General features: G+C 32.4%; 1 protein-coding gene across 1 annotated transcript in view; it reads left to right on the top strand.

The window, feature by feature from the left end:
- The window catches only part of Alkbh8 (alkB homolog 8, tRNA methyltransferase), a 54,218-nt gene that overhangs the window by 13,806 nt on the left and 18,182 nt on the right, over window positions 1-22,230 (top strand). The window contains exons 7-9 of the mRNA XM_047517133.1: window positions 5,239-5,345; window positions 15,879-16,030; window positions 19,340-19,596. Of these exons, the coding sequence (XP_047373089.1) occupies window positions 5,239-5,345; window positions 15,879-16,030; window positions 19,340-19,596 (516 nt within the window). The remainder of the gene's footprint in view (window positions 1-5,238; window positions 5,346-15,878; window positions 16,031-19,339; window positions 19,597-22,230) is intronic.

Genomic DNA, 22,230 nt, shown 5'->3' with positions numbered 1-22,230 from the left:
GCTGCATCTTTCACTATATTGTCCATTTTCTCTCTAGGATTAGGCTTTCAGTAAATAGCTATTAAGTCCAGTATGATCTTCTTAATAGGAAATTGAGTAAAAATTCTTTGGGTTCTAGTTCATCTCTTGTGTTAATAACTTATAATTGCCTAAAGAGAGATAACTTCTTTTTTGTGTTTTCTGTCTTATATTGAAATTGGCATACAATACTTGCATTTTAATTGTCACAGGGGTTGGTAAGCTTTTAGTATGAATAATAGCAGTTACTATTACCAACAATTTTAGTATGAATAATAGCAGTTACCTATCACCAACAATGCTGCTATTGCCATGATCATCATTGGCAGCAACCACCTGGTTTATGCTTGGGACTGTGGTAGATGCTATAAGTGACCTTTTCCTTAGAGAACAGTTCAGGGCCTCAGGAACTGATATACCCTTGACTGTTGTACTTTGTTACTCTAGATGTCTTGTTTTGTTTTGTTTTGTTTTGGTTATATGTATATATGAATCTGTTGATTTGTTTTGCCAAAGGAAGGTCTGCAAAATATACAAGTGGAATTTAGGAAGCTTCCTGTCCAGAAGAAACACCACTGTTTTTTTTTTTTTTTAATAGATTATTTATGATTAATTAATTCAAAAATCCTTCTTCAATATAATAGACTAGATAGAATCTAACAGGTAAATAGTGATAAAGTTTTAAAAATTTATTTTTTAAACTAAAATGTCTCATTACTTCTGTAGCCTAATATATAAAGTGGTTTATGACTGACATTTTTGAGACCCCTTTTTTGGATGCTGGTTCATAGTTTCCATAAACAATTAAAGCCACTGTGTGATTAATGAGAACTTGTCTCAGTGTAAACACATAAGCATGAGCATATTATCTTTTAGGCATTTCAACCAAGCATTTATAATATTTAATAGGCAATGGTATCTAAAGAATCTCCTTGAGCATTTTTTATTTTTCAGGTTAGTTTTTCCATTATGCAGTGGGCATTTTGCTCTCCATTGTACCATTTGGAGATTGCATTTAGACTGTTGAGCTAAAAGATGCCTTCTCTTTTTATTTTATATTACACTTGAGCTTAGCTGGACAGAAAAGTTCAAAATCATCTGTAATTAGGGGCTGAAAAGAATATGTTACAATCTATTCAATCTGCAACTGAGACCTAGTTTCAGAAGGCAGAGTTGTGTTTGAGAGGTAGACTTTGCTGACTTGTGCTACAATGTAGTGTTTTAAAAATTTTGTCTGAAACAATTTTGCTTGTTTCACATATGCACATTGCAGGCATGTTCCTAGTTATGTATCCGAAATGCATGTGTAGTGCCTGGTCAACTAAGAAAGTTTTTGCACCATAAGCATCAAATGAAGTTCTTCCCCTCATATTCTCTCTTAGTAGCAATGAGAATTAAGTGCCTTTGGATTGCACTGGTATTGCACATGCTATTTAAAGGTTCGTTCTCCCATACCGTAGGGCACCATCTCATTTTCATGTTCAAATGTGTGTGATTTTTTCCATTCTCATGACCAGAATAGAGAGGCCTATATCTTTTAGAAATTGATGCTGTCTAAAGGACATGGAAGCAAAGTTTGTTTTTTCTTTTTGTCATTTTCAAATGGGAGGTCCTATATAATGATTTCAGGGTGCATTGGTGACATTTTTCTCTTTTCCTTTTAGTTTCACTAGACTTGGTATTTTTGGGATTCCAACTTTCAATTTAGCCCAATGGATTCAAGTATCCAATGTGTGTTGTTTAAAAATATATATATTTATTTATTTTTAAGCCAGGCACAGAGGCACAAGCCTAAGTAATCCCAGTGGTTCAGGAGGCTGAGGCAGGTGGATCTCAAGTTCAAAGCCAGCCTCAGCAATGGCAAGGCACTAAGCAACTCAGTGAGATCCTGTCTCTAAATAAAAATACAAAATAGAGCTGGGAATGTGGCTCAGTGGTTGGGGCCCCTAAATTCAATCCATGGTACCAAAAAAAAAAAAGGAAATAAAAGAAAAATAATAATAATTATTATTTTTTAAAACATACTTTGCCAGTAATAACCAGAAAAGAGAAACAAGTTTATTGCAGGTCTTGATTTTAACTTGTCTTAAAGGAGCAGGTTATGTGGCATAGGTAAAAATTTTAAAGGCCACTAAAATCTGCCATTGGTCTTCAATGGTCTCTAAGGCAAAATTACTATGTTTTGCTTTGTCATGGAAAAATATGACATACCAGCAAACTTATCTTCCAACTCTTCTTCAGCATAGCAGTATATTTTCATTTTTTTCGAAAGAGATAAAACTATATTTATTTTATTATAAATACTCTCAATTCCTCTGATTCCCTATATGGACAAATTGTCTCTCAAAATGGTGGGAATCTATATTCATAAGTCCAGGGAAAATACATAAATATATTTTTGGCATAGCTGTATTTTGTAGTTCTGATGATTTTTATATAGTTACTTTTATATATATATAGTTCTAATCTTATATCTTTGCAATTTTGAGTCTGCCTCTTTTTCTTCCTTTCTTTCCCACTTACCCAGACACAGTATGTGGAATCTCATCTGCTATTATTTCATTTTGGTCAAATTAAGATATTAGCACAATCTAGAAGGTTTATAATTGGTAGTTTGTGGGAAATGGTGAACTTCAATTTATGAAATATCTTCTCTAAATGAAGAAGTTAAATGAAGTAACTTCTGACCTCTTGGCTTTTATCATTCTCTATGAGTCACATACCATTCTTCACATCATATTGTCACTTTTCCACATATTCTTCAGTGTTTCTCTCAGTAGGTTAATGATCTCAATCTATTTCTAACCATTAAGGATTAAGTTTATCTTCTTTTCAGAAGTATTCCCCGTAGCTATATGTCCTTCATTTTCCTGTTTAGCTAATGTGGAGATCTGTTTCTTTTATGTACTTTTCTGTAATTAATCTCATTTTTTCGTGGGTGATAGAGTGCTAACTGTATCTGGAATGTTCATTCTGTTGCATTTTGGATGTGTAAAGTTATAAAAGATCAGAATGTCTAAGATATTTGTTTGTTTGTTTGAACTGAATATTGTCCTCAGTCATGCCCACAAGTTTCTGAGGACTTATCTGTATTGACTGCCATCTCAGAAGATAGGTTAAATGAAAAGTAGTAATTGGAAAGGGCTCCTGTGTAGCTAAGCTGTCACATGGCAGAATGATTCAACAGTTGCAGGGGAATGTTATTCAGTGCATTAGTTTCTAAGAGGACTTGTAATGAGGGAATCAGGCTCCCCTGGCTGGTCATGCTCTTATGCCTATTTGCATTCCTAGCCCAGGCACTTTATCTGAGGACTTTGGTCCTCTTTCTGCACCTCTGCCAAAGCCTTCTTGTCAGGGGATGAGTGGGAAACCTAGAAGACACTTTTCCTCACTGTGTCTTCACACTCATGACTTTTCAACTCATAGTCCTTCTCCCTCATCTCTTCCCTAACCCTGGGTTCATAAAACTGTTAGAGCCTTCTGTTTGGGGCTTAAATTGAGCAATTTTATAGGTATCTTATAGAATTCTATAGGTGTCCTATATATAGGATAAAGGAACATAATGGGTTAGTAAATATTTGTTTGATGAATGAATTGGAGTCTCATCTTCTAGAATATTTTTCTATCACAATGTGGGATTTCATTTAAGCTACAGATGATTGTTTCTAATAAAATAATAAACATGATGATTTTTCTTTCCTTTTTGTGAACCTTAGCTTCTATTCAGAAAATTGATTTCATATGTTTTGGTTGAAACGGGGCCACAGTCAGTGGGTTTTTTTTTTCTCTTTCAGTAATTTATTATGAAAATTTACATATGGAAAAGTTGAAATATTATAGAGTAAATATGTATATACCCACTACCTAAATTCTATGACTGTCATTTTAATACATTTGTTTTATCTCTATGTCCGTCACTTCATTACTCCTTTACACATTTCAGGAAAGTTGCAGGTGTTAGTACATGTCATCCCTAAAAACTTCAGAATTAATCTGTAGTGTTTATGAAGTAGAGTATGACTCTACTTTTAGAGTATGACTAGATGAAATTATATGTAGACATTTGGAACAGATAACTGTTGGAAAATTAAAGTGTATCACCTTACTTTACTTTTCATAATTAGATTGAAAGAATAGGTAAGAATGGGGAAAAAACTCAGCTTAGGTCTGTATAATTCCTTATAGTTTACAGAGAATTATCTTGTGGGTTATGTAGTTTGATCCAATATTATTATTAATAATAACATTAATAACATTTTTTGAATTCTAACTTCGTGCCAGGTACTGTACTGAGTTTACCTTTAAGAAAGGTATCTCTTCATCCCACTTAATACTTTGTTGTCATATTTATTTTTCAAATGGTTTGTTCAGTTAAAACATTTTTCAGCCCTTGTGGCATGCCTTTTAAATTCACGTTTGTCAGCTGCTGCTATCTTTAGCCAAAGTCTTTTGTGTTCAATGGCTTCTAGGACAAAAAAATATTTTATTGGGTGTAGTATCTTCACACGTTGCTATTCTGAACAATATTTGAGTATAATTTAGGAAGAGTGGCTGAACATTTTCCTGCTTTCTCTAGTGATCTCTTATTAATCAGCATCTAATTCCAGTATGTTGCATGACTTTCAAGGTGCAAATCGGATTACATTAGAATCTGTATCTAATAGTTACTTCTCCTTGCATTATTAATTATTAACATTCCACAGATAATAAAAATAACAGCTACATTTTGTGTATTTACTATGTGTCAGGCACTGTGATTTATGTCTGTTATGTATGTGGTCATGTAGCAATCCTGTAAGTGCTGAGAAAACCAGGGCACAGAGAGGTTAAATGGCTTGTCCTGATTCATGTGACTAGTAAATGGAAGAGCCAGAATATGAGTATTTCAGCTCCAAAGTCCTTGTGTTTAACCATTTTCTTAGGTTTTCTATGGTAGAATCCTCAGATCACCTGCTTCATAATTTCCTGGGGTGATGGTTAGAAACGTAGATTCCTGAACCTTACTCTAGACAAGGTCGACTCTGAATTTCTATGGATGAATTTTGGTTTTTTCTTCATTCAGTTGACTCTAATGTACATGAAAGTTTGAGAACCACTGTGCTATGCTTTTCTATAAGCATATATTTTTTAATATGTTAGCCTAGAAATAAACCAGAATCATCCTTATCCTTGGAGTGCATGAAATTTGTATTGACCTTTATGTTTTTGTTTTGCTTCAAGGTTGTTATGGATTTTAAGCATCCAGATGGTGTCACAGTGCAAGTTATGTTGCCTTGTCGGAGTTTGCTAGTGATGACAGGAGAATCTAGATACCTTTGGACCCATGGGTATGCATTGAAATGATGTTGATGTCAGGATGTCTTTTGCTTTGTAAGATTTCTCATTCTTCTCTGTCTGAGCCACTGGATTCTGGGTTCTGCTAGGGACCTATGGGCATCTATGGCCTTTCTTTCTATACTTAGAATTTTAATCTTTTACTTGTGATTTTTAACATTTATGATGTTATTTTGAACAATTTCAAATCTTTTTATTTGGGGAAAAAATTCAAATTTGGAAGCATAGTAAAGTGAACTCCCTTCACTTTTTACATAGATTTATCAGTAGTGAATATTCTGCCACATCTTTTTATTTCTTTCTCACATGTTATGATTATTATTTTTGCTGAATAATTTGAAAGTTATATCATGACTCTTTACCTTTACAGGCTTCATTATGTATTTCTTAAGAACAAGGACAGTGTTTATATCAGGGGCTGGCCAACTGTGGCTTATGGGCCACACCTAATTCTGTTTCTGTACAGCATTGAGCTAAGAATGAATTTTATATTTTCAAAGGGTTGTAAAGTGAAAAACAGTTGGAAATATTCAACAGAAACTGTATGTGGTCTTTTAATGTCTGAAATATTTATTATCTGGCCCTTTATGGAATGAGTTTGCTAATCCCTCAAATTCAGAAAATCCAATATTGATAAAATACTTATTATATCCATATTCAGGTTTTGCTTGTTGTAAGATAAAGTACTTTATATTAATCTTTCTCTCAATCTGGGATTCAGTTCATGATCCTACATCACATTTATTTGCCAGTTCCATTTAGTCTTTACTTTGAAACACTTCCTCAACTTTTCTTTGTCCTTCATGATGTTGGTTCTTTTGAACAGGTCGATTGTGTTGTAGAATGCTCTTTGAGTTTCATTTAATCCGAATTTAAAGAAATTGGTTATGTGCTTTTGGTAGGAATGCATTTTTACCCTTTTGAGAAGAGAGCACTGCTACAATTTATGTATATTGTCACTTAAAGTATTGCTGAGTTCTGAACTTATTTTGTTCTGCTTCAAGATTTTAGCTGACACATTTTTATAAAAATTCATGGAAATGAACATGTAAATAAATTTGTAACCTGTCATAAATGTGAGCCATAAAAAAGATGACCTGATTTTGTGCACTGGTACTTAAGTTTATTTGATTTTTTTCCCTATTAAAATGTTTGCACTTAAAATAAATGAAAATGGTGATCTAATCTATTGATTTCAGGTACTCTTGGAATTTTGAGAGTAATGACATTTCTTTTTTGGTTTCAAGCATTTTTGCTATCACTAATGTTTAAGCTTAAGAGTAATGGTATTATAAAAAATGCAAAATAAATTACTGTCCATATATTATAAAAATATTTTGTTTTGGTAATGATACAGATTCTTCTAAAACATCATTTTGATCACACTTATCCTGTTGTTGAAAGCATATCATGCCATCAAATGTTAATAGTCATTTCTGTAAGGTTGGATTATAAGTAATAATTTTTAATCCTGGCTGTAGAATCAAAAACCTTTATAATATTTTTAGGGGAAATCCCTAAGACTTATTATTATTATTATTATTAGTAGTAGTAGTAGTAGTACTGGGGATTGAACTCAGGAGTACTTTACCGTTGATCTTAAAACAAACATGCACTCAAGAAATATTTAATTTTTATTTAATTCTATTATAACATAAAAATAATATTACAAGCACAGTGTTAAACAACAACTGTTACTTGGTTTTTGATTGGGAAGTAGCAGAAAAGGGCAGAACTGTAGAAAACTGGAGAAGTAGCCTCCCACCTAAAATATAACATTGATATTCAGTCTTGATTACTGCTATCATTCCCAGCCCTTTTTATTTTTTATTTTGAGGCAAGTCTCACTAAGTTGCTTAGGGCCTTGCTAAGTTGCTGAGGCTGACCTCTAACTTGGTGATCCTCCTGCCTCAGCCTCCCAAATTTCTGGGATTACAGTTGTGTGCCTCCATGCCCAGCATTATTTTTGAAGACTGTCACTGACCCATTGACTGTAAAGTAACTATGTGATTTTGTGTCACGTGTGTGTTCCGAAGAGAGTGAAAGAGAAATGGGAGAAGGAAGGAGGCATAGAGATCAAAAGAGAAAAAAGAGAGGAAACAAAATATACCAGCTATTTAGATATTTATCAGAATCTTTGGTGAAAAGGAGGATAGTTTGAAAAAGCATATTTAATATATTTAAAAAGTATATAAACACAGGAAATAAGCCTTGATAAAAACTTTTGATTTCTATGCTGGAATAAAAAAGTACTAGAAAGCACTGTGGAGGGTCATAGATTTGAAAAGGTTAATGATGCCCTGTAATTTTAATTTCAAATACCTTAATGTAATTTCAATTTGCTCAAACTCAAATTTACTAATTTATATGTCCTAAATCAAAGGTGGCAAACTGGCAGCACATGGGTAAATTTAGCAGTCTGATATGTTCTGTTTGACTGTTACAGTGGTGGTCCACATGGTGACAGTTTGTTCTAATTACCTATGTTTAAAAACTATAAGCTTTCATATAAAATCTGAGTTTTGGGCTTCTCCTGAAAACTGAAAAACTCTATCAAAACTGGGCCACAGTATTGCTTGATAGCAGTAATCAAGACTGAATATCAATGTCATATTTTAGGTGGGGGGGCTACTTCTCCAGTTTTCTACAGTTCTGCCCTTTTCTGTTACTTCCCAATCAAAAACTGAGTAACAGTTGTTGTTTAACCACTGTGCTTGTAATATTATTTTTATGTTATAATAGAATTAAATAAAAATTAAATATTTCTTGAGTGCATGTCTGTTTTAAAAGTAGGAAATGGAAAACTAGACTGAATAAGAATATGTATTCCCAGAAAATGGAAGAGAATATTGTGCTTTATTAAAATGAAAATTATTCCTATATGTTTAACAGCAGACCAGGTATTTCTAAATAAATCTACCTGCTTCATTTATTTATGTTACATGGCTGTCCTTGGGAGGCATTGATTCATGATATTATCTGAACTCTTAAATTATTTTGGAGTGCTTGGATTTTAGCTCAGTGGAAGAGTGCTTGTCTAGCATATATAAGACTCTGGGCTTAATCCCTAGTACAGGAAGAAAAAAAAAGTTTATTTAAATTATTTTTGGAATGTTTTCTTTATATCAGTTATTGTTCCAAAAGCTTTACATCTATTACACTCATTTAATTTTCACAATCATTGTGGGAAGTTGTTGCATAGTTTTGTCTCTGTTTTTAAAGGAAATTGGAGCATAAAGAAGTTAAATAACTTGTACAGTCACAAAGCCAATAAGTGACACAGCCAAGATCAGCAGCCAATTTGGCTTTAGAATCTGTGCTATAAATCACAATTCTAGTTTGTTCCCTTCCTCTGAACTTATGCTGTGCCTTCACCTTACTCTGTTGACCTTCAGTACAGTGTGTTTCATTTTCCTTTCCATTTACTCTGTTTGCACTCAATTTTTGCTTCCTTTTTAATTTATAAAGCTTTTCCTATTTTAGCTTGAAATAATTACCTCCTGAAGATTGTATTGTTTCCTACTTCCTTGGAATGTCTCTTCTATTATATTGAATTATTATTTAAATCTATAAAAATGCTTTTATCTTTTTATTGAATATTTTCCCCTTAGATTATAATTTGAGTGCACAGGGAGATAGAGATTTTTAGCGATGTTTAAAGAAATCATTATTTTAACATGGGGGTTACCTGTCTCTAAAAATCTGAGATTGGTATCAAAAGCAGTTAAAAGCTATTAAGCCTTCAGTAATTGACTAAAAAGTGCTATAATAGAGAACTTTTTAGTCCCCAAGAGAGAAATTAGTTTGTTAATAAAGAATTTCAAGATACTCATCTTCTAAAATATTCTGACTTTGTTCAACCTCATAGTTTTAATATTTTCAGCTATTAGAGTGACATATATTTAGGCAATGATTGCTTGCTTTTACTTCTTAAAACCTGCCTTTAGCACAGTGCTTTTATTTATTATTTTTTTCTTTTCTTTTTTTAAAGATGTTTTTATTAGTGTATTATAGTGGGGTTCATTTTGACATGCATGGAATTTAATCATCTCCATTTCAGTCCCCAGTACTTCTTCTTTCACTCCCTCCCCCTCCTGACATATATTTTTAAATTTTTCTACTTTTTTTGGTGCATTGTGGTTGTACATAATGATGGGATTTGGTTATTACATATTTGTACATGCACACAGTATAACAATTTAATTTGGCCAATATCACTTCCTAGCACTTCCCCCTCTCACTCCCTTGGTCCCTTTCCTTTACTGATCTCTCTTTGATTTTCATGGGACACCCCACCACACACACACACATCTTTCTCTTTTCCTTTCTAGCTGTCACATATAAGAGAAAACTTACAACCTTTGACCTTCTGAATTTGGCTTCTTTATATATTCTAGATATTAATCCTCTGTCAGAAGAGTAGCTAGCAAAAATTTTCTCGTATTCTGTAGATTCTTTCTTCACATTCCTAATTGTTTCCTTTGCTGTGCAGCATTTTAATTTGATGTCATCCCATTAACTCCTGGCATTACTTCCTGATTTTTAGGGGTCCTATTGAGAAAGTTGTTGCCTGTGCCTATATGTTAGCCCTACATTTTCTTCTAGGAGTTGCATAGTTTCTGGCCCAATTTCTAGGTCTTTGAACCATTTTGAGTTGATTTTTGTGCAGAGTGAGAGATAAAGGTCTAATTTCATTTTTCTATTTATATATAACTAGTTTTTCTGGCAGCATTTGCTTAAAAAGCTGTCTTTTCTCTACTGTATGTTTTTGTCACCTTTGTCAAGGATCAGATGATTGTAGATGTGTGGGTTTATCTCTCTTCTATTTGTACCATTGTTCTGTGTGTCTTGTTTTTATGCCAGTACCATGCTGTTTTTGTTACTATAGCTCTGTAGTATACTTTGAAGTCAGGTATTGTGATGCCTCCAGCATTGCTTTTATGGCTTAGAGTTGCTTTGGTTATTCTGGGTTTTTTATTCTTCCAAATTATTTTAGGACAGTTTTTCCTAGTTCTGTGAAGAATGTCATTTGTCTTTTAATGGGAGCCATATCGAATCTACATAATGATTTTGGTAGTATGGTCATTTTAACAATATTAATTCTGCCTACTCATGGACATGGGAGATCTTTCCATCTCCCAATGTCTTCTTCAATTTCTTTTGACAGTGTACTATAGTTTTCATTGTAGAGATCTTTCACCTCCGTGGTTCGATTTATTCCTAAGTATTTTATTTATTGATTTATTTTGAGGCTATTGTGAACGGAATTGTTTTCCTGATTTCTTTCTCAGCACATTCATTGTTGGTATATAGGAAAGCTATGGATTTTTTTCAGGTATTTTTTATTTATTCTTTTTACATAACAATAGAGTATATTTTGACATACATACGTGGAGTATAACTTATTCTAATTAGGTTACCATTCTTGTGGTAAAGCTATTGATTTTTGTGTGGTGAGTTTATAACCTCCTACTTTGCCAAATTTATTAGCTATTGCTGTCTTTTGGTACAGTTTTTTTGATCATCTAAGTATAGGATCATAACATTTGCAAACTGATAATTTGACTTCTTCCTTTCCTATTTTTATCCCTTTTATTTTCTTCTCTTACCCAATTGCTCTGGCTAGAATTTCTAGCACTATTTAACTAGGAGTGGTGAGAGTGGACATTCTTGTCTTATTCCAGATTTTAAAGGGAAATGCTTTCAGTTTTCAGTCGCCTTTTACTATGAGGTTGACTTTGGAGTTTTCATAGAAACCCTTTATGATGTTGAGGCATCATATCCCTTGTTTCTTCAGTGTTTTTATCACAAATGGGTGCTGAATTTTGTTGAAGGCCTTCTTTGCATCTATTGAGAAGAACAAGTGATTTTTGTCCTTAATTCTATTTATGGGATGAATTACATTTATTGATTTGCATATATTAAGCCATCCTTGCATCACTGGAATAAAACCAACTTGGTCATGATGTACAATCTTTTTAACAGGTTGTTGAACTTGATTTGATAATATTTTGCTAAGCATTTTTGCATCTAAGTTCATCAGGGATATTGGTCTGTAGTTTTCTTTCCTTGATGTGTCCTTATCTGGTTTTGATATGAGTGTGATTCTGGCTTTATAGAATGAATTTGAAAGTGTTCCATCCCTTTCTGTTTTATGGAATAATTTGAGTTATATTGGCTTTAACTCTTTTTTCAAGGTCTCGTAAAATTCATCTGAAAATCCATCTGGTCCTGGTCTTTTCTTTGTTGGAAGGTTTTTTTTATTATTGCTTCTCATTGCAAGTTATGTTTTCTATGTCCTCTTGATCATATTTCGGTTAATCATATTTTCTAGAAATGTATTCATTTCTTATAGTTTTTCCAATTTATTGGAGTATAAGTTCTCAAAATAGTCCCTAATGATCTGTTGGATTTCTGTGATGTCTGTGGTGATTTCTCCTTTTTCATCTCTAATTTTTATTAATTTGGATCCTTTTTCTTTTGGTTAGTTTGGCTAAGGGCTTATCAACCTTGTTTATCTTTTCACAGAGCCAGCTCTTTTTTCATTGATTCTTTGTTTTTTTAAAATTTTCAATTTTATTGAATTCAGCTCTAATCTAATCATTTCCTTCTTTCTATTGGTTTTAGAACCGGTTTGTTCTTTTTGAAGGGTCTTGAGATACATCATTAGGTTATTTATTTGGGATCCTTCTGATTTTCTTATGTAGGCATTCACAGCTATGAACTTTCCTCTTAGAATTACCTTCGTAGTGTTTATAATTTATTTTACTTACAGTTTATGATTATGTAACTGAATATATATAAAAATGCATGAGCAGGAATTTGGTTACCATTAGGGTATATTCATATATGTATGAATGTATATAAACATAGGGAATGTATATAAACATATATAGGAATATATATATGTGAAAATATATATGATATTCAAACTAAAAAAAATAAAATAAAGAAAGGGTCTGAAACTAAAAAAGATAAAAGAAAGTTATAGGTATGGAAATATTTTAGGATGGAAAATTAGAAGGTAAATGTTTCTTGATGAGAAAGTATTTTATCTGGTAAAATAATATTCTTGGGCTAAAGTCCAAGATGAAAGAGGACAAAACTAAGGTTGTAAATTTGTGAACGTCTAAGTAAGTCACAGAAGGTTTGTGGAACGTAAATCTCAAAAAGTTTGTGTTTGTGATTAAATTGGCTATAATTAGCAGTGAGTTAGTTACTTGAACTTTAATGTCCTGATATGAAACAGAGTCTGATAAATTGATCTGCTCTTATCTATTGATAATTTTCTTGTATTTGTTAGGTTTTATTACTTGGGGAAACCAAGTCTTAAAGGAATTAGAATTTGTACCTGTTTTAAAGCCTTAAATGATTACTTTGTAACTGGTTAAGCAAACAACTGTTATTTAGGTTATAACAATATTGTTGACACCCAAAATATATGTGACTAGGTATATGTGTGCATCCAAGAACTGTCAAAGCCTAAGTGTTATGTAAAATTTTATAAAATGAAAGTTTATGTAAGTTTACTGGCAAGACAACCAATAAGTACCCTCTTTTATACATTGTATCTGACATAGAAGGGCCACACTGTCATTTGAAGACCTGTCTTATATCTGTTTGCTTTGACTAAATCAGTTTCTGATGATTAACACTGTTTGCTAAATGTGTAAGAGATTTAAGGCTATCCTTTGATTTTTTTGTTAACCCATGCAGACCTGTGACTTTGTTACTATACACTCTGGATTCTAAATTTTACTTTAAAAGTTAAAAATAAATAAATTAATTAAAAAACATACCTTCACATACCCCCGAGGTTCTGATATGTTGTATCACTGTTCTCATTTAAGTCTAAGAATTTTTAAATTTCTCCCCTGATTTCTTCTACTACCCATTCATCATTCAAAAGTGTATTGTTTCATCTCCATATGTTTTTATAGTTTCTGTAGGATTTTGTTGTGTTGATTTTTAATTTCATTCCATTATGATATGATAAGACGTAAGGAATTATATCATTTTTTTGTGTGTGTTTTCTGAAAGTTGCTTTGTGGCCTAAAATATGGTCTTTTTGGAGAAGGTTCCATGAGCCACTGAGAAAGTATATTCAGCTGTTGTTGGATGAATAGTCTATAGATGTCTGTTAAGTCCGTTTGACTTATATTTGATTTGTAATATTTTTAAGGTCCATAGAGTCTTTACTGGGTTTATGTGTGGATGATTTATCTATTGGTGAGAGGTGTGTTGAAATCACCCAGTATTATTGTAATTATTGTATTGGGGTCTGTCTGAGGCTTCCATTTCACTAATCTCTCTTTTTTGTAATTATTTGCTAGATAGGTACTGTGTATCCATTGGAAATAAAATGAACCTTAATCTATTTCATGCCAGTCATAAAAACTAATTTGAGGTAGATCATCTATTTTAATGTGAAAGTAAAAAATATAAAATGTCTAGAAGACAACATGAGAGAATATTTTTGCAACCTTGGAATAGTCAATTCTTTTTTCCTTTTAAGAAATATTTCAGAACACCATGATAAAAAATAATAAATTGAGCCTCATCAAAATTGAAAACTTCTGCTCATCAAAAGTTATTATTAAGAAAATGTAAAGGCAGCCACACATGGGGAAAAAATATCTGCTGTACACACTCACACACACACACACAAAATTGGGAAAAAGACTTAAACAGATCCTTCACAGGAAAAATGATCTGTGAGTAGCTAATGAGCACATGAAATAATATACATCATTAATCATCAGAAAAATGCAAATTAAAACAATTTCATACCACTTGCCATTCAATAAAATGACTCAAATTGAAAACTCAGACAATATCAAGTATTGGTGAGAATGTCAAGCAACTATAAAGCATTTGTTGCTCATTGGAGTGTATAATTTTACGATTACCTAGGAAAATTGGCAATTTCTTACCCTGTGACCTACCAATTTCATTCCTAGGTATTTAGCTAAGAATAATGAAAATATATACCTAAAAATGATGTGGATACAAATATTTATAAAAGCTTTATTTTTAAAGATCCCAAACCGGGAACACCAAAATGTATAACAGGAGATTTTGAATAAATAGTGTTATGTTCATATAGTAGAATATTGCTCAGCAATAACAAGGTAAAAAAGTACCGATACACATCATAACATGGATGAATCTCAAAATTATTATGTTAAATGAACATATGCTAACTGTTTATGAAATTCAAGAACAGGTAAACCTATTGATAGAAATCAGAACAGTGATTGCTTAAAGGTGGGGGAAGGGAACAAAAGGGAATTTCCTTGAGTGATGGGAATATACTTGATTACGTATTAGTTACATTTGTCATGACATATGCATTTATCAAAGCCCATTCAACAGTACATTTATCTGTGCATTTCACTATAAGTGAGCTTTAAAGAGTTTTATTTCCTACTCATTGATCCCTTTTTCCCATTCAAAAATGTGACCTTACTCCAAGGATCCTCTTTAAACATTCTTATAGTCTGTAATAAGTTGTACCTCTCTCTTTTTATTTTTCAATTTTCATTTTACTTATTGTATTTATATTATGCAATTTAAGAGTCAATCATTCATGTTTTGTTCTATTATCTATTGTTTCCTGATGTTTAAATCTGTCTCTAAACTAGATTTCAGTTTCTGAGAAGAATGTATCAAAAACTCCAATACAATCATGTTTATTTCTCCTGTTAATTTTTTAAAACTTTTGCTTCATGTTTTGAGATTGTTATAAAAATATAGATTTTAATATTTTTGTGTTGAATTGACAGTTATTATGAAATGCCCCTTTTATCTTCAGTAATATTGCTTTAAAATCTGCTTTGTCTGATTAGTATAGCTAAATTGCTTTTCTTTTGTTTTTTTTTGGTATAGGCAAAATATTCATTTTTATATATTGTATATGTATTTTTTGTTTTCTATCGGTCTCTATGCTTATATTTAAGGTGTTTTTATAATCACCATTTAGTTGGATTTAATTTTTTAAGTCCAAGTCAGTAATCTTGTTCTTTAACTGGAGTTTTTAGTCATTTTACATTTAATATAATTACTGAAATTAGATTTAAATTGACCATCTGTTTGTTTCCTTTTGGCTCATCTGCTTTTGTATGTGTGTATTTATGTGTGTGAAAGACAGAGAGAGAGAAAAGAGAAGGAGAGAGATACTGAGGATTGAACCCAGTGCATGCTAGGCCTGCACTTGATCACTGAGCTACATTCCTGAATCGCCAATCTGTTTTTTTTAAAATATTGTTATTAGTTGAATATTTGTTTTTTTATTTTTCCCTGGGATAATCTGTTAGTTGTACATTCTTCCAGTATTATTATCCTGAAGATAACTTCCTTAAATAGTTGTTTCTTTACTTTTCTCAGTGTCTAACAATTCTGGGAATCTAATAGATATTTGTAATAAATTCTTCTAGATTTGCTCTGTTCCCTTAATAGTTTTAAAAGACCCAAAGTGTTTTTTATTATTGCAATACTGAGAAAATTATTTTACCTATTGTTTTTAGAATCACACCCAGAAAATTTGATACTATTCAAGCATCTGAGCATTACAAAAGTGGAATTATCACCAGTGATATTGGAGACTTGACTTTAAGCAAAAGGGGAATACGAACATCATTTACGTTTAGGAAAGTGAGGCACACACCTTGTAACTGTAGTAAGTATATAATTTTATTTCTACTATAAAATGGAGTAAATCTAGTATGAAAACCTTTAAGGTTCCCCTTAGTACTTCAGAGAGCTTTTCCTTAGCTTCTCTAATGGCATTTTCTATATTCTGCCTTGTATTTATTTTCAAAATACTTTCCTGTACCACCTCCGTTAGAGTTTATGTTCTTTGAAGGCAGGAGCTGCATCTTATGATCTTTATTTCCCCCATACTTAGTTTTTTGAGCAGAGTGGGTGTCAAGAAATACTTTATTTATTGAAGTAACAGTTAAGAGTGTTAGAATTATAGGACAATAAAATATCACTTGTACAAAAATAGGTTTTTGTTGAAAATGGCTTGTCAGGTGTCTGAATTATTTTTTATTAACCCAACAGGGAAGCTACAGATGACAAATTGCTCTGTCGTAGGTTACTATAGGAAATAAGCATTGGTTTATTCTGTTTGGAAACCTAGAAGGGACTAAAAGGAACTACGTAAAAACTTGTTAAGAGAATACTATTTTGCTTTTCTTTTTTTTTTTTTTTTTTTGGTTTTTGCTTTTGTTTTGTTATTGTGGTACTGGGGATTGAAGCCAGGGTGTCATGCATGCAAGGCATGCTCTCTACCAACTGAGCTATGTCCCCAGCCCTTGAGAATACTATTTTGAATTGTCTACTTCAGAACATCATGCTTTCTTGGACTTAGTTAACAGAAAATTCTTTCATTTTATAAGTAAGAATTTTTAATGACAGTAATAGAATCCTTTTTATATCCCTGGAGGTTTCAATAATGGGTAGTATCTACCAATAGCTTTTGGATTTAGTTATAATCTTAAACATTTTGATTTAAAACTCCTCATTATGTCTGCAAGACTTTAGCCTATCAGAAACCTTGAAGTCTTCTGTGTTTAATAAATCCTGATGGTAGTTAAGCTTTAAAAAAAATTTTTTTTTTGCCTATTTTACTAAAAGTGTCCTAAGGGCCTTACAGTGTATATTTTAATTTAAAGTATTTATTATACAAAATAGAAAAATAAAAACATGGCTCCTGTTCTCAGGTATAGTCTAGTTGGAGAGATGCTAGTTTTCTTATGCAAATGTAAGTGCTAAGAAGCTTTAACTGGGTGATCAGTTTACAAGTTTACTTTAACAAAAATTCTATGTATTGGGTACCACACAATGTTTTGGAATGTATACATTGTGGAATTGCTAAATTGGGCTAATTAGCATATGTATTGTATCACACACAATTATTTCGTGATGAGAGCACTTAAAATCTAATCTTTAAGCAATTTTTAAGAATATAGCACATTGTTATTAAATATAGTCACCACATTGTAAAATAGATTTCTTTGACTTATTCCTCCTATGTAACTGAAAAACATTTCCTCAACACCCTTCCACCCTTATCCCCAGGTCCCTAGTAACTACCATTCTAGCCTCTGCTTCTGAGTTTAGTTTTTTTGTTTTTTAAATATTCTGTACATAAGTGAGATCATGCATTTTTTTTTGTCTTTCTGTACCTGACTTGTTTCAATTAACATAATGTCCTCCAAGTTCATCCATGTTGTTGCAAATGATATTTCCTTCCCTTTATTACAGAGTAATAAGTGCATTCTATTGTACCACATTTTTTCTATCCATTAATTCATTGATGAACACTTAAGCTGGTTTATATATTCACTATTATAAATAGTACTGCCATGAGCAGGGTAGTGCAGATATCTCTTCAATATACTTATTTCATTTCCTTTGAATATATGCCCATTAATGAGATTGATGGATCATGCAATAACTGTCTTAATTTACATTCTCACCCACATGATTCAAGGGTTCGCTTTTCTCTACATCCTTGCCAACTCTTTCTTTTGATGCTAGTTATTCTACTAGGTATAAGGTGGTAGCTTGTGGTTTTAATTTTCATTTCCTTAATGATTAGTCTGCTTTTTTTCCCTTAAGGTTATCATTTATATATTTTTGGCCAAAATTTGTGGATTTTTAAGTGACAACAGTTTCTACTCTCTTTAGATGACTTAGATGTTCATAATTCCTAAGAGAACAACATTTTACTAAGACCAGTTTAGGGTAATTGTAATATATATCATGGTATAATTGTAATTCTTATTTAACCAATGTAATATTACCCATCTGTTTCCTCATGTGTGTTTTAGAGCCCTCAAGCTTTTGGGGCTAACTTTTCTTAAATCTTCATTTAAATTGTTTATAATTTCCTTCATTCATTATTAGGGGCTAGATATTCCCATCCCATTTTAGGATTTCTCAAGTTTTGGCCTAAGTTATACTTAGGGAAAATACATTTATTTTATGTCCATTTCTGAGGCCATCAACACTGCAGCCAAACTCTTTGTTGTCATGTGATTTCTAATTATTTGTTTTAGTCTCCTCTACTACTCTTTCTTCATTCCATAGAACCCTACCCATAAAAATATATGTGTGGTAGACTTTGGTAGAAGACAAAGGGAAATTATAACAAAGTAGACAGTAGGCAAAGATTTATAATTAGTATTAGACATTACAGAGAAGAGGGAACATTTTCAAAATTAATTTGAGACATTGTATTTTCAATTTCCTGTGTCATTTCATTACTCAGTGATGTTCTCCTTGGAGTCTGATCATTCATTCTGTTGGAAAGAGGCAACATTCTCAATAGCTGACTATTGAGAATGTCGGCTCTAGAGTCGGCTTCCTAGATGCAACTCTTACCTATATGATTCACTATCTTTGTCACTTTAGAAATGTTATTTATTTCCTTGTATTTCATTTTCCTCATCTGTAAATGATATATTAGTACTTATGTCATAATATCTCTGTGAGAATTGAGACAATATGTATAAACTACTTCAAATAGTGTTCAGTAAATACTTGTGATTATTACCAGATCATCACTGCTTCCAGATTTTGTTCTTCTTCTGAGTCCTGGGATACCCTGGATTACCTACCAAGGGAAAAATCCTTAATCCTGTTAATTTAGCTAAATTTTCCCTAGTTAGGTTAGGCCTGTCAAGTTGCTTTCTTGAATAAGATTCTTAATCCCAAGATCAAATAGACTTTTGCATTTAAGGCAGATGCAAAATTGTATGTATGTTTTATTGTAATTAGACTCCCCCCTCCTTTCTATATTAAACTCCTCACACATATAATTAGACTTGTAGGGAAGAACTTATCTTTTTTAAACGGGTAAATCAGAGTCATCTATCCCTAGTTGTGAGATTTATGTGGATTTTCTTTTAAGAAAACTTTATAACCTTGAGTCATTTGGGTAAAAATGAAAGGTGTGTATTGCCTTATTTTTTTTTAGGTTACTCTTCTGTCTGTGACAGTCAGAGGAAAGAGACTCCTCCCTCATTTCCAAAGAGTGAGAAAGAAGCCACACAGCTGGAGCAAGAGTATGTACATCGAGTTTATGAAGAGATCGCTGGGCACTTCAGCAGCACCAGACACACTCCTTGGCCACGGATTGTGGAGTTTTTGAAGTCTTTGCCAAATGGTTCAATAGTGGCTGATATTGGGTGTGGAAATGGGAAGTATCTTGGCATCAATAAGGAGTTGTACATGGTAAGTAATGTTGCTTCTTACTTTCTTTTTGCTGTATTTGCCGTGGTTATCATTATCTTTCTTTCTCATAATATACATTGTTTTTAGGCCATTGCAAAAAAGCGATAATGAACAGAATGAAAATTAATTATTGCCTTCATTTTTAATTCCCCTAGAAATTTATGGGCATGTCATTGGTGTAGGTTTTTTTTTTTTTTTTTCTCTTTAGATTTTGCTTTATAGTAAAATTATCTTAACAGTAAACTGTTATACACTTGTTAAACTCCGCAGGTTTTATTTTTATTGAAACAATTTTCTTTGCTTGAATTCTCCTAAGTATGAGCAAGATAAAGCAGACACTTTAATCATTTTTTATAAATGAGGAAACTGAGACTTCAGAACTTTACTTACTACTTCCCTTTTGTCATAATATGGGGATATAACTGAAACTTGAACATGTACCTTCTGACTCCAAATCCAGTGTTCTTTTACTCATAGTAGGAAAAAAAAATAGGTGTACTATTTATTAATGTCTCATTGTTGAATAAGCTAAGGCTCAAATACATTAAAAACTTGATGAAGTTTACAGTGCTAAACTCAGGATTTGAAACTATTTCTATCCGACTCCATAGTGTTTTTAGATGCTGTCATTCCTTTTTTCTATGGACTACTTTTTTTTTTTCCCTGTGCTGTGCCTCAGAGTAGGAAGTTTTCCTTGCTGAAGCACATTGTTGTAAATACTATATTAACCTGCTCTATGAGGCCTGGAGTTTCCCTTTCTCAAGATTAGGGGAGGAAGGACTAGAAGGAAGTAGGTAAGCAGAACAAGGGCAGTCTACATCTCTGGGTTATTGGAGTGTGTCAAACTGCTTAGAACCTTTTACTTTTACCCCATCCTAGTATATAAAGAATAATGTCTAGTAAGTTTGCTCATGTTGAAGAGAAAGTAGGTTTTTGATGTGTCAGTTAAAAATTACAATTTTAGCCACAATTCAAAACAAAATAAACATGATATTGTTTTTGGTGTTTTGATTTTAAGGTACTATCTAAAAACATATCTTAGAAAGTTCTGCTTTTGTACTTTCTTGTTGATAATCTAAGGTTTTATCTAATCAGTTTTATCTGTCACTATTTGTTTGGTTTCTTTGTTATTTCCACAATCCCAGAGTGCTGGGGACTCGAACCCGGGTCTCCAGCATGAGAGGCAGGCACTCTACGAGATGGGCTATATGGCCTTCACTATCTGTCACTATTTGTGATACTGAAACTCAGTTGCAGTCACCATATTGACTTAGTTGTAATGATAGAATTGTTCTGTTACAGTTGAGAATGATTTTATAAACTGGAAACTGAATCAAAATCTGAATCTGATTCGAGAAGGAATATATTTGGAAAATCAGAAGTATAGTTGCCCTCCACCGCGATCCCCTTTATCCACATTCATTTTATTAGCAGCAGACTGCACATATTCCATTCTGTCTTCCCTTTCCCAGTGCTTACTTCATTTCTTTGACTTCCAGAGCAGGCTCATGAAGTTTTGGTTCAATGAATGAATGAAAACTTTTTGTCCGGTTGGAGTTCAGGATTTAATTTACTTGAAATGGAATTGTGTATGTTAAAAGGGAAGTCTGCCTTTTTTAAACTGCTGAGGCAATGATAGTTGAGTGTTTGAGCAGCCATTTTTGAGCATGAAACGTGTTCATTTTTGACATTTACGAAATGGGGAAATGTGACCTGAGACATTCATTTTAGGTATTCAAATTAGAATAGGTTAGAAATTTAAAAAAAAAAAATCACTATTATATATAATTTTCTTAACAGAAGACATTTTTTAAAATAAAGGTTGAGTATTACTTAGTGAAAGTCCTTGGGACAAAAATGTTTCAGATATTGAATTTTTCTAGATTTTGGGATATTTTAATAAACTTTTCATTTTGAATACCCCTAATTTGAAAGTATGAAATCTGAAATGCTCCAAAACCCCAAACTTATAAACCTCATGTTGGCACTCATAAAGTTTCACATAGGGGCTGGGGTTGTGGCTCAATGGTAGAGCACTCGCCTAGCAAGCATGAGACCCTGGGTTTGATCCTCAGCACCGCATAAAAGTAAAATAAAGGTATTGTGTCTACCTGCAACTGAAACAAAATATTTTTAAAATGTTTCAGATACTGGAGCATTTTAGATTTTGAATTTCGGGTTAGGGATGATCAGTGTGTTGCTACCTTGGTCTTTCATCACAATAATTTTATGAACTGCTTTTCATAAGTGTATGTGGTGAATTTGTTCTTGTCACAGAACTTAACCACACCTTCTCTTGCTCTTCTGTTCTTTAAAAATTTCCATTTTGTGATGAGCACCATTTCTTTTTCAGGATTCTTAGGTTACTCTTCTTTTCTGTCATCAACACTATTGACTGACTTTAGTTTGAGAATTAATTTTATGTTGCCCAAGCTGATCTGAGAATTAAATTTTATTAAGTAAAGATTTTATACCTTCATGAAAATTATTGCCTATGCAACAATACCAAAAATAGGTTAGATGTACACACCTGACACTGATTTGGTACATTCACTATATGATGATTGTGTGCATTGATCTCAATATATTTGGTTCAGATTTATTTCCTAGATAAATACTTACTTTATGATATTC

The sequence above is a fragment of the Sciurus carolinensis genome, chromosome 11 (assembly GCF_902686445.1).
Source record: "Sciurus carolinensis chromosome 11, mSciCar1.2, whole genome shotgun sequence".
NCBI lineage: Eukaryota > Metazoa > Chordata > Mammalia > Rodentia > Sciuridae > Sciurus > Sciurus carolinensis.
This window is presented reverse-complemented; position numbering and strand designations above follow the sequence as displayed.